A 12451-nucleotide genomic window follows, 5' to 3' on the forward strand; every position below is an offset into this window, starting at 1 on the left:
GGCTCCTCAGACAGCCAGGGCACCATCTATTACTTCACTGCCATCTTCTTAAGTGTTTGCACCCCAGCCTGACCCTGACACTTTATCTGTTGGTTTTTATTTTCAGAGTGCATGCTGTCCATATGTTACTCTAATAGTTGCTATAATTCTTGAGCAATGCACCTCGTGTTTTATTGGTCTTGAGTATAAAAAGAAAGGGGAAGAATGCATTTTAATAAAACCCCTTAGCAATACACTAATGGGCTGACACTGAGGTATTTGCATAGAGATGAATTACGCTGGTCCGCCTTGACGTGACTTTTAAAATATGATTGAGGAGGTTATTATTGCTGCACTATGATAGGTGTTAACAGGTTATTTTAGCACCGCTAGTGCTAATAAAATTCGGAACAAAAGACTTGGGCGACGTGGGCAGGTTTTTTCACAGCCGAGTCTACTGAAGGTGCTCATTTTGTCATTACTTAGCCTAGCCATACCCCTGCCCCCCACCCCCTCCAGAGCGGAAGAAATGACACAAAGTCTTTGCCCAAGCAGCGACTGTCTGTGCAAAGCCCTTTCAACAAGGCCATAACAAACTTCAGCCTCCTCATCAATCACAGTGGCTGGCGCTTTTTTCTTCTTTTTTTCCCTTTTTTTTAACAGGAGACAACATTGATAACAGCACTGGGAAACAAACAGAAAATCTGTGTCCAGATTATTCAGTAGATAAACATGGCCTACATAGTTTACTCGTCTCCGAGGAGTGAATTCCCGATGAGCGTGTTTACTAACAACTCTGTTCCTGCAGGTGTATTTTCTGATGAGCCAAGACCATTAGAATCCTACTGTCAGAAGGAAAGAGGTGAGACATCATTAGAGGAGATTATCTCGGAATAAATAGGCTACGTCTGCCTCCCACCCAGGCGGCCTCCAAACAGAGTCAGAAGAGAACCTAGGAGATAACCCTTCTGATCTTATCTGATCAATCACATACTGCACACGGACAAACACTGCAGTCTCTGTGCAGTCACTCTCTCCCTACCCCAACAGGTGAGCTCTCAGAAACACCTGCACTAAAGCTCACAAGCCTCAGGATTTTGTTAATAATCGACTTAGACTGTCATTAATTTGCTCACGCAGACAGAGCAATTAACGTAAACTTTATTTCCATACCCAATGGGCCGGTGATTACAGCAGGCAGTGAACAGTGTAAGCGCCGCCGCGAGAATGAATGACATTCTTTTTCGAACCGGGATGGATTCAGAGCTGTGAGGTCACACAATGTTTCCAGTCGAGCAGAAAACGAGACGTAAAGGGGAGAGAAAACAAACGCGCCCCAGCGCCCAGGAGAGACCAGGCTGGTGTTGCTGTCTTGACGGGTGTCTCTGGCTGTGTGGCCTGCTTGGTTTTCATAATAGGGGATCCCAAGGCGCTCCTTATCAGTAGCCTCCAAACAGGGGGAGCCGGAGATAAGAGCCGCAGTCGAAACGAGGGACACAATTCATGCTGTGGGATCCACAGCCCCCAGTGACACATGTTCTTGTGTGTAATCTCTAGTAGTACATGGTCAACCGAGAGCCTGTCAATAGGTTCTGTGCAAAGATAGGGTGAGGCCAATACATTAGTCACGCCAGTTAATGGCAAATGACATATGGAAAATCAACAGGCGTGCACGTGAAAATAAAGAGGGGTAAACCCGTGCTGCGTCAGTTCTTTTATGGGATCTGTTTATATTTCAACCTGAATTCGAGGATCCGGGACAACCATGCCTTTCGTGCAGAGTGAGAAATGAACTAAACTAATTATTGAGCGAAACATTGTACGATGGTGAAAAGTCTGTTTGGAATTGAGTGGTGTTTTAAGACGAGGCGGATGTGGAGGAGAGTCATCATAGACACGGGGCATTTATTTATCCACTAATTAACCTCTTCTCCAAAACATTTATACTGTATAAGGTGGATGTGGAGAGACAGCAGCATCTGGGCAGATGCAGCAGGATGGCAGAGGCTGGCAGAGTGGCAGAGGCTGGCATGGCTCCTTGTTGTCAGAGAGTAGGCAGGCTGGCTGAGCAGTCAGTTGGCAGATGCCCTTGCCACTCCCTGAGGAAAAGTACCCATGTTCACCACACCTGCATGGCACAGAAGCATTGTTCATCATAGCTGGAACACACGGAAGCAGGTTTTGCCCACCTGGAGAGAACAGGACACGCATTGGAGGTCGTCACCTCATAACTAAATCATTCAGAACAACAATATCTGAAAAGTTACTGAAACATGCAACCAATAATAATGTATTGTGTAGTATAAAGTAACGATGCAGCAGTCTAATCGTGGTGAAAATGTAACGCACAATGTTGCACACATCTCTTGGTTTTCTTTTCATGAAAACTCATTTTAGCTATAAAACAATTTGGCCGCATCTGTATTAAATTTTCTCGTTTAAAACCCATTTGAGAAGGTAGAAGGAACAAAGCCCATGCTGGGAGCTTTTGACTGACTGATATTATAGAACAGGTATTAAAAAGAAATCGAATAGCTGCAGCAGGCAGAATGACAAGAAGCATACACTGCACTGACCCCAGTGGCAATGTTTGATGCCAGATACATAGAGCAGCCCGTCTCCTCAACACCGCTAACATGACATCAACTCACACCGCCCCCCCATCTCAAACACTCACATCAAGAGCGGCCGAAGCAATAGGTCTATGTGTAATGATAAAGTGGCTAGTCACATCTTAACCACTTTATTCACGGTGGTCACCAGTTTAGGTCTTCTCTGAGCTCTCGGGTCGATCCTCGTGCCTTACGCATTGCCTTGAATGCGATTCACTATAATGTGATAGCTTGAAGAAACGAATGTCAGTTTGGAGCTTGATAAATTCATTCTCATTGGCAGTGTGAACAAACAACAGCAAAGGCTTAAGCGACATTTACTCTGTCCTTATTATACAGTATAAAAATATGTAAATAATATCACTCTTTGAAACCATTTTAAGAGAAATTTTGTTAGAAAAAACTGACATGACTAGACATAAAGGGCTTTAGGATTTGGATACCCAAGAGCTGAAATATGTGTTATTATATTCAGCTATACCAGCAATGCTTTCAACTGAACCTGCATACAGCAGGCCGGAGGCAATTTTTTAAATAATCATTTTAAATAGCCCTTTATCAAGCCTAAAATCAATCTCTAATTGAAATCCTTCCATTTCCGTCTTGTTTTAATGTTTTATTCATCCCTTGTGGTAAGATATTCGAAATCCCCTAGACTGCGGCTGTTTCCACAGGACGAATCGCGCGATACTTAAAGGCTAGGCTGGTTATAAACTATCAGACACATCTTCCAGATGTCAACATATCCCCGTCAGGTATATCAGTCTTAAACGTCTTAAAGAATGAACAATATAATGTATACTAACATGAATAATAAAAATTATTATTGGCCTACGCCTTTTTCTCGTCTTATGTCATAGCATAGCCTATTAAGTCTGCGTCAAGACAAGTGCATTCCTGCGGGCTACAGGTCGTATGCTGGTTTCACATAGGCTAATAATGATAGCCTTGATCCTGTAAGATAATAAATAGTATACACAAATAAGCAAAACTATTTGAAAATTCATATTGGCAATGTCTGATCACATGGAGCAAAACGTTAATATGAAAAATAATTAATTTATAAATAATTTATAGTTTCTTATTTCTCGCTCGGCTGTGTCAATGTTAGGCAAGTTCTTATTTTGCTCTTGTAAGCTTCTTATCCTCTGGCCCTGTACTTTTTATAGTCATTCTTTTTTCCATTATAAATGCACAGTAAACCTAAACGTTTTTTTAAATTTTACTTACAACCTATGGCCTATTATTAGGCCTATGCTTAAAAAAAAATCACTAACGCAGTTGAAGCCTTCAAGCCAATAAATCTAAATCCGCCATTTAGCAACAGCTGGGTTGTGAAGTACTGTAGAAGGTCGCATCTTCACATCTGATAAATTAAATATTTACTAGAGCTGGAAGCAGATCGGTTGAGCGATTTCCAATTTCAAAAGAACATGCTGATGTAGACTCTCATACGAACCTGTCTAGACACACTGCGAACTGAATTTCTGGATTCCCCGTCAGATAGGTTAATTACGTTTTTAGATAGCCTAACGTTTTAAAATCAGAAATATTTGGCCAATTTTATTCCAGAATTTATTGCGGAGGAATAAGTTATCTCTGAGATTATAATAATGATCAGATTAAGTCAAGTGACAAACTGAATGTTGAGTGCATTCATATTTTCTCTGTCAGTTCTGTTCAGTATTCCATTTAACATTCTGGTTACATTTACTGGTCTTGCAAGCAGTAAATGCAGCAGGCTGTAGGCTTGTAACATTTGAGAACGCTTAAATATATATGGAGTCTCATAGTTTCCATTAACCACAGTCTTCAAATAGCAATAATATTAAAGGATTAGGCTTTTAGTATATTAAATGTTATACCTACCATAATAAGGGAAATATGTATTATTTATTTCAAATAATGAAATAATTCTAATACTTTTTATTATAAATAATTATTATTGTTATTACTAGTGTTAGTTTTTTGTTGATAATATTACAGTTATTGTTTTTTGTTGACAGCTGTAGCCCATCTAAGTAAGATAGCAAGATCAGACTCATGAATACACTGCTAGCGGACAACTAAGCAAGCTTAAAGAACAAGATATCTTACTTTTTCTGGGGTATCAAAATATAAGGCTGTGGAGAAATCTATTTAACCGAAGAAGAAGATTTACATTTATAGTTGCAGCCCAAATAGTTCGTGTAAAGATAGGCCTGTACTATGGGTTTATAAATATCAGCACAAAATAATTTGTATTAATTTAGGGAATTAAGTCACATTCACGCATTTCACTTTTTATTAAATAAAAGTGCATTATACATGACCCTGCCATACACAATTATGCAGGATTCGGTCACTATTACGAACTTAAACATTATATAAATTAAGTAAAGTTGTGTTTGTGTGAGTGTACGTGTGTATGTGTGTGTGTGTGTGTGTGTGTGAGGGGTCCAATGAGAGACAAATGTTATGCATTATTAGGCCTATCACATAAGTGTCAAAACCAGTTTCTATATACAGGTAAATTATTAGGCTAATTAAGAAATGTAAGTAAAACATTAACATTAAAAAGGCCTAGGCATTTTTACTGATCCATTGATTTGGTTTAGCTTGCTGCTTGGTTGAGCAAGTTTTCAATGTAGGTCTAATTGTTGGCAATCACACACAACTATGAATGGATCGAAGTTACTGTGAAATGCAATTTAAGGATATAAAAAAACGAAAACGAAACCAGGTTATGCATTTGCAAATGAATGTCAGGGCTTTGGGTCAGGTGTCAAACAAACTAAGAAACTCAGCAGTGCTTTCTATACAAAACAGTTTTTTTTACACATAAATTATTCACAGTAATATAATTTCTATTGAATACAACTCACGTTTCTATTTACATGTAAGTACCATCTTCTCAATGTTGAAACTTCTATAAATCGCAGTCTTTGTTTTGGCCACTGTTCCACGCTATAAAACTGCATCTATTCCTGGCAAGAGTCCTCCGTCCTCGTACAAACATACTTCAACATTTGGACCAAAAACGGCACATCTTGCACAAATTCCACGTTGCTTTTTGTAGGCTACCAGTAGTCTGTTTTCCCCTTGCCTAAGAACTTTCGTTCTCTGACGTATGAATAAGGAGCGAGGAGTTCGGTTTGTGTTTTTTCAGTAACTGTGTGATTTTCTCGTCATCTGAGTTGGGGTCCAGGGGTTTGTTATAATCATCATCGTCGTCTTCATTTTCCGAGGCCCCTTTCAGCCTCTCGGTCTCTGAATCCTGCTTCTTCTTCGCTGATGCCATCTCGGCCGCATGTCTTTTTCTCCACTTAGTTCTTCGGTTTTGAAACCATACCTAAAAAGTGAATAAGCTTTGATTAAATACTTTCTCCTTTGAATAATAGTGGTTTGTGTCTTTTAAATGTAAAATATATTTTTGATACAAAAATGATCGGTTCTGGTTCGCCTGTAATGCAATAATTTGCTAGATTTATGGGCCTGTTTTTGGGGGGGCTGTGCAACACAACAGCCCACACATCAAACTACCGAGGGTTATCGTTTGATTTGACCTTAACTTGAGAAAAAGGTTAATCTACCGTTGGGCTATGGTCTGTTCATCACAAAAGTGTTTTTGGTAGCAATAAACAAAAATAAATGTAGGCTAGACTAAGCAACCACATTGAATAATCTAGCTATATTTATATAGGCCTACGGTAAGAATAGATTGTTTACATTCCATAAATATTCAAGATGTAATTAAGGTAATTACGCATGTGATTTAGTTTTTATACGACAGACTTGCCATGGATATCAAAATTAGGGCTATAGGCTATATTTATTCTTACCTTTACTTGGCTTTCTGTCATTCCCAACGAATAGGCAAGCCGTGCTCTTTCTGGACCAGCAAGATATTTCGTTTGTTCAAACGTCTTTTCCAGAGCAAAGATTTGCTGTCCAGAGAACGTTGGACGTGTATGTTTTCTTTTTCCATCCTTGTCAAGAAGAACAGAATTCTGGTCTGGAATAATATTTAAAAAATCAACGTTATCCAATGTTTTACTGAACATAATTGACACGTAGGCCTGCACATGATTTCCTTATTACAACTTGCATCTCGTGGTAACACAATTAAATTCACAGTCATATTTTAATTAGTAGCCTATACTGATCAGGCCTACGAAGAAACACAAAATTCAAATTTTGCTACATTCAAAATACAATTTCCTGTTGCCAAGGTTGTACTTACGGGGGGAACACGCGAATCTGGCGTCTCTCCAGTGTGGACTTTGCATGACGCCTGGCCAAAAAATCGGAGTCCTTCCCGGTAGATCAGTTAACGGTTTCGGATAGCGGGCCACTGCCACTGCTGCAGCACTTGGGCTGAAGTAAAGTCCAGGGGGTGGCGGAGGACTTAGGCTACTAAATCGGGGCAGCCCTGACAAAATTCCGGCAGACGAGGAAGCCGCAACTGCAGCTGCAGCTCCCGCGGAAACAACTGCGGGACGACTGAGGATGTCATTTATTCCGTGAGGGGTGGCGAGAGAGAAATGGTGGAGTGATCCGAGAGATGAGAGTCCTGTGGAGGTTTTGATCCCTGGTGAGGAGACCGGGATGCCACCGGGATTTGGCGAGGTGGCAGTAGGTGAGGTAGAAGACGTTGAAGAGAGTGGGTAGGCTGGGTACAGTTGGGTCTTCATCTCGGTCATGCTGTGCAGCGCTGCTAAAGGAGGGGTGCTCAGGAGAAAAGCGCTCTGTCGGGACCCGTCCATCTGCCCCACAGCTAACATAACCGATAACTATAATTAAATGCAGGTTTGAGCCAAAATATCCTCGACGTTTACGAGAAAGTCAGATCTTTTTGAGAAAAATTTAGACCAAACAGGAGAACAGTCTACAAGTTTCTGGCGAGCCTATATGAACACAACTCTGAATGTTCCAGTATGCACCTGAAAAGTGCCTAGCTTATAATAAAAATGTCCAGGTTGGAAACGACCAGAGCTTGGCCCACATAAATATATCCTTCTCAAAACCACTGTTTCATCTAAAACTCACTGTCCATGTTTGAGATAAAACTCCGTATTGTCAAATATGTAACAAAAGTCACTCGAAGGCAATGTAGGCTATTTCCTATAGTCCCCCAGGTCGTTTGAGATGATTGCTTCAAAGATGTTTGTTGAATGTTTGAAATATATGGACAAAAAAGCAGTCTACTATTTCTTTGCAACACACAGGATCTTTGAGATAATAAAACATTATCATCTCTTTCCTATGTCTATTGCCGCAAAAGTCAAAACTTTGAGAGTAAAAGACTGAAAGAGTAGGGGGTGTTTCTGTCGCGATTGGGTAACCCTGCTATGACGTAGGAAGCGTACCAAGCGCGAACGCCAACTGGATTTAAGTGTGTCCTCATTGGCTCTCCATCATAGCTTTAATTTGCACATTTAAAGAGTTGCCATCAAACTCGAACACAAAAGCACAGAATCAATAGAGTCAGTTGTGTGTATTCTTGGTCTAAGACGATTGTTTAATAAATGGCCTCGAGCAGCCTTATAGAGACACGAGACCGTGGATAATAACGGAACAGATGTGAATTTTGGGGGATTTTCATGAGGTTCTCTTTCTAAAGACTTTACATTACCAAAAATATGTAGTGAAACGGAAACTGTTGTGAATAAATAATGACAAGCCTAGAGAAGGCTTGAGCTATCAAGGCCCATTTGGCCTTTTAAGGATGGACAAATAAAATTGGAACATTCAAAGGCCATATGCCACATCTAGACCATAACCTAAACACAGCCAAGTGTACTTCAAATACACTATAAAATGTATATGTATTGTCTATTTGGTGGCGAGGAGCATACCAGATTTGCATAAATGACTTCAGTCACATCTTGATATTTCTACCGGAAGCATACAATAAATAGTGTTTTTACCCTATCCAAAAATGTTTTAGCCAAATGTTTTGCAACATACTCATTACTAATATCAATTTTTTTGAAAACCACAACCAGAAATTATGAAAATATATAAACAAAAACCCAAAAGCAGATAAAATTACACATGGCTGCTACTTAAAATGCATTCAACCTGATAAGATGACCCTATGGATCAAATCTGACGACTCAACCATTTCAATACTCCGGCGACCTCCTGTGGTCTAGTCTTCTAATCCATTTCACCAGAAGAGCAGCATTGTGCCATCTGGAACACTGGCACCATCTTGTGGATACAAGTTGTTGCAAGGCTGCTCAAAGACTTGAGCTGTAGTCTAAATTGATGCTGTCTGAGTGAACAACATTCATGTCTCTTGGTAAACGTCTATCTAAATATTGTCAACTCTAAACTTTAAGGTTAATGGGTGGTTGGATGCAAACAAGCTACTCCTTTCCTTGCAGGTCATTGCTTCATCCACCAGTCTACAACCACCTCTCAACCAGAAATGTTCATGATTTAAAAACCCCAAAGTGCAAACAATTCGTTAGCACTAATTTATGCAGCAAAGTTTGAAATATGGCCTCCTTTCAACCAGTGATCACAAATTCCACATTTACAGCAGAAAACACACAAAAAAAAGACATGAATCCCAATTGTTGTTAAGAAGTGTCCCATTTTATTTACATTTACTCCCGCGCCATGAGCTTCTGCTTCTTCAGCTTCTTCTGAGAGACCTGCAAGAGGAAAACAAACCATCACACATCACAGTTATACCAACCAAACATCTTCACTATACTGGAGAAGTGTCTGGTTGCTCAGTTTTGATTAGAATTTCTTTTCATGGGTAATCCAAAGGTGTCCTAAGCTGTCATCATCGCAACCCAGACAAACTAACCTCTGGGTGAACACTTGATTTGACAAGCTACAGAAGAATTGCTCATTCACACCAAATGAGGAATACAAAAGACAAACTGATGTCCCAATTAAAATAAAGGGGAGGGGGGGGGGGGGGTGACCAACATGTAGAACCACACAGGGAACACGTTCCATGTCCTGAATGTTCAGTGCTACAGGTCATCAACGTCCAGTATTGCACGTGTACCTTCTTCTTCTGGGCCACCTCCTCCTCTGGCTTGGGGACGATCTGCTCCTTCTCGGTGAGGATCATCTCGATGTGGCACGGGGAGCTCATGTAGGGGTTGATGCGGCCGTGGGCGCGGTACGTGCGCCTGCGCATCTTGGGGGCTTTGTTGACCTGGATGTGCTCGATCACCAGGGAGTCAACATCCAGACCCTGCAGAGAGACAAGGGGCGGGGGTCACAGGTCAATCATCACAGTCTCGACATCCATCTAGGACAGCTACATGACAGAGTGGAAGCATCGAGATAGCTCAGATTTTTAAAAAGTCGTTTCATGGTTAATACAAAGGTGTCCTAAATGGTCATCATAGTAATCAAAACACTTCCATGCAAGACTTAACATTTAGCCTGGTCTATGACGGCCTAGACATAAAGGGAGGTGACAGATCAGTCTTCTATAGGTCGGCCATGATACCTTGAGCTCAGCGTTGCTCTCTGCGTTCTTCAGCATGTGGAGGAGGAACTCTGCGCTCTTCTTGGGCCAGCGTCCCTGCGTCCAGTCAAACTGCTTGGCCTGTAGGGGAAACCAGACGTCAGACGTGCACTCAAAACTCGACGGACCCTCGTCATTCACGAGGCAGGTCACTGGTCGTGCTCAGATAAAAATGGGTTTGTTTTCATGGTTATTTCCAAAGGTGTCCTAAGATTGTCATCATTGCAACCAGTGACCCAAGTTGTTACTTATGCCTTCCCCTAGCAAGGAAACACTACTACTACCGCTCCCAGTCAAAATGCAACTTAGCAGCAGACTACATGTGGAACCAGCAGCTTACCTGAGCACACCTGCCGACACCGCCGTTGTAGCGACGGAAGGGGACACACTGGTGCTTTACAACCACATCCCTCAGGTACTTGTTGGCCTTGCGGATGTGCATGCCTTTGATGGCCTGAGCTGTCTCACGGGTGTTCTGTTGGTCAGGTGACAACATCCATCAACATCCAATGTCAACAGAAGAGGAAGGTTTTGCATTTCTAGGCAAGAATGCTTCTTTGCTCAGATATTATTGTAGTTATTGTCACGTTGAATTCCAAAGGTCTCCAATGTTGTCATCATTGCAAAGCATTCGGTCTATGGAGGACCATCTGCCCATGGGTTCAGTCTAATTAGCATGATTCATCTTAGCTGTCAGAACTATTAAAAAGTTGGTGGAATCCTACCTTGAAGTGCACCCGGAGATTGGAACCCCTGGACTTGCATGCTATGGGGTCAAGACGATTGTCATTATGGATGATGGATACATCGAGAATGGCGATATAACTCAATGACACTGAAAGATCAACTATACTCACACTTAGTGGGGTTCTCGGGGTCGAGCGAGTAGCGGACCATTTTCAGAGATCTGAAAATTAACATGAGCCATTCAATGAAAACTTAAAGACGTCAGACATTCCTGACGTTTGCTAGCTAGTTAGCCAAATAGCACAATTTATCTACAAAGCACACGACAATCCTAAAGCCGTAATGATAGGATATGCATACATGTGGATAACGTACATTATTTTAGATCAATAACGTATATTTCGGCAGAAAACCTTGCCGATAAAATCAACTATGGATTAGCAATGCACAAGCTGTAGCTACACCCATGCATTGTTATTAGCCAGCATGAGAAAGCCAGCTTGACTACGAACTTGCAGCATAATTTCAGTAAAAATTGAATTCACATATCAAGAATAGGGAACGTTCTATATACATGACTTTCGGGTACAACAACGCTACTGTTAGCAATCCACTATAACTGGCTAAAAGGAATAATGGCTGAAAACCGACATGCTACAGTACAGAAGATAATGTCGGGAGTTCCTAAGTTTCAGTCAACAAAAACAAGTCCATATACACATATAGGGAACTATAACCCTCGGACTATCCATAACATTTCTTTATAAATAAGGGATAACTAGGGATGCATCAGATAAAGGAGGATTTTTAAGATATTGATGTCCGCCATATAACATAAGTTCACCTACATTCTCAGGCCGCGGAAGGGAAGAGAAAGCGAGATGCATTCTGGGAGTACAAATCCTGTTACTTTGTCTCGTGAGAACTCCAGGCAGCAGTTTGCAACGAGACTACAGACATGAAGGAGGCTGCATTTGCACATACTCTGCGAAATTATTTTTCTTGCCGACTGAGTAAATAAATCAGTATCTTCCATGTTATTGCAGTCCTCACAATTAAATGTGATTGGAAATGTATATGTTGGATGTATACGTTGGATTAGAAATGAGCTGTGGATAAATTAGTTTTACATAGTTATCAGCTGTGACATAACATGAGTTGCATGCAGGTTAGTTTGGTGATGTCAACATAAGCAAGGCTACTGTACAGTGTCTCAGGGTGTTCACATGCTTCTTGTATTTTTATCAGACTACAGTGGCAAACTGTTGCTTCACAGCAAGATGGTCCTGGGATCGATTCCGGCATAGAGTAGGCCTGCTGTCCGGTGCTTAGGTTGACCCCTGGCCTTGCAGTCCTTCTTCACATTAATCACTTTAACTTGAAGATATGTAGCTGGATTAATCACAGATCTTAATACCTTGTCCTGTTTTGTTGTGGCTGTAGTGTTTTTGATCCTAAATCACTTTACTGACGATAATATCCTTTTAAATGTACTCACTGTGGATTATAGATTATGAGGTTCAAGTAGGTCAGGTCATCTTTTTACACTTCAATAACAGGCATAATCTCCTTGGGTTCTGGTTAAGTTTACAGTTTAAGCACATACATAATCATTCATGCATGTGGCACCAAAAGACCAATACTTTTATTAAAAGGACATGGAAACTTTTGTATGCATTTAGCTGGCAAT

General features: G+C 41.0%; 2 protein-coding genes and 3 non-coding genes across 5 annotated transcripts; all 5 read right to left on the reverse strand.

The window, feature by feature from the left end:
- Positions 1-5676: 5676 nt before the first annotated feature.
- Positions 5677-7354, reverse strand: nkx6.1 (NK6 homeobox 1). Its single transcript, XM_067258530.1, has 3 exons — positions 6814-7354; positions 6413-6585; positions 5677-5922 (listed from the first exon to the last, which is right to left on the reverse strand). Exons 1-3 carry the CDS (start codon positions 7352-7354, stop codon positions 5677-5679), a joined length of 960 nt encoding a protein of 319 aa, XP_067114631.1.
- Positions 7355-9154: 1800 nt separating this feature from the next.
- Positions 9155-11628, reverse strand: rpl17 (ribosomal protein L17). The gene is made up of 7 exons (XM_067258634.1): positions 11610-11628; positions 10932-10981; positions 10800-10840; positions 10415-10549; positions 10057-10155; positions 9604-9795; positions 9155-9235 (listed from the first exon to the last, which is right to left on the reverse strand). Exons 2-7 carry the CDS (start codon positions 10969-10971, stop codon positions 9188-9190), a joined length of 555 nt encoding a protein of 184 aa, XP_067114735.1. The 5' UTR covers positions 10972-10981; positions 11610-11628; the 3' UTR covers positions 9155-9187.
- Positions 9312-9381, reverse strand: LOC136964777 (small nucleolar RNA SNORD58). Its single transcript, XR_010879227.1, has one exon. It is a non-coding gene; the product is annotated as a small nucleolar RNA SNORD58 (small nucleolar RNA).
- On the reverse strand, positions 9888-9955 carry LOC136964779 (small nucleolar RNA SNORD58). Its single transcript, XR_010879228.1, has one exon. It is a non-coding gene; the product is annotated as a small nucleolar RNA SNORD58 (small nucleolar RNA).
- On the reverse strand, positions 10232-10302 carry LOC136964776 (small nucleolar RNA SNORD58). Its single transcript, XR_010879226.1, has one exon. It is a non-coding gene; the product is annotated as a small nucleolar RNA SNORD58 (small nucleolar RNA).
- Positions 11629-12451: the final 823 nt, after the last annotated feature.

The sequence above is a fragment of the Osmerus mordax genome, chromosome 20 (assembly GCF_038355195.1).
Source record: "Osmerus mordax isolate fOsmMor3 chromosome 20, fOsmMor3.pri, whole genome shotgun sequence".
Taxonomy (NCBI): Eukaryota; Metazoa; Chordata; class Actinopteri; order Osmeriformes; family Osmeridae; genus Osmerus; species Osmerus mordax.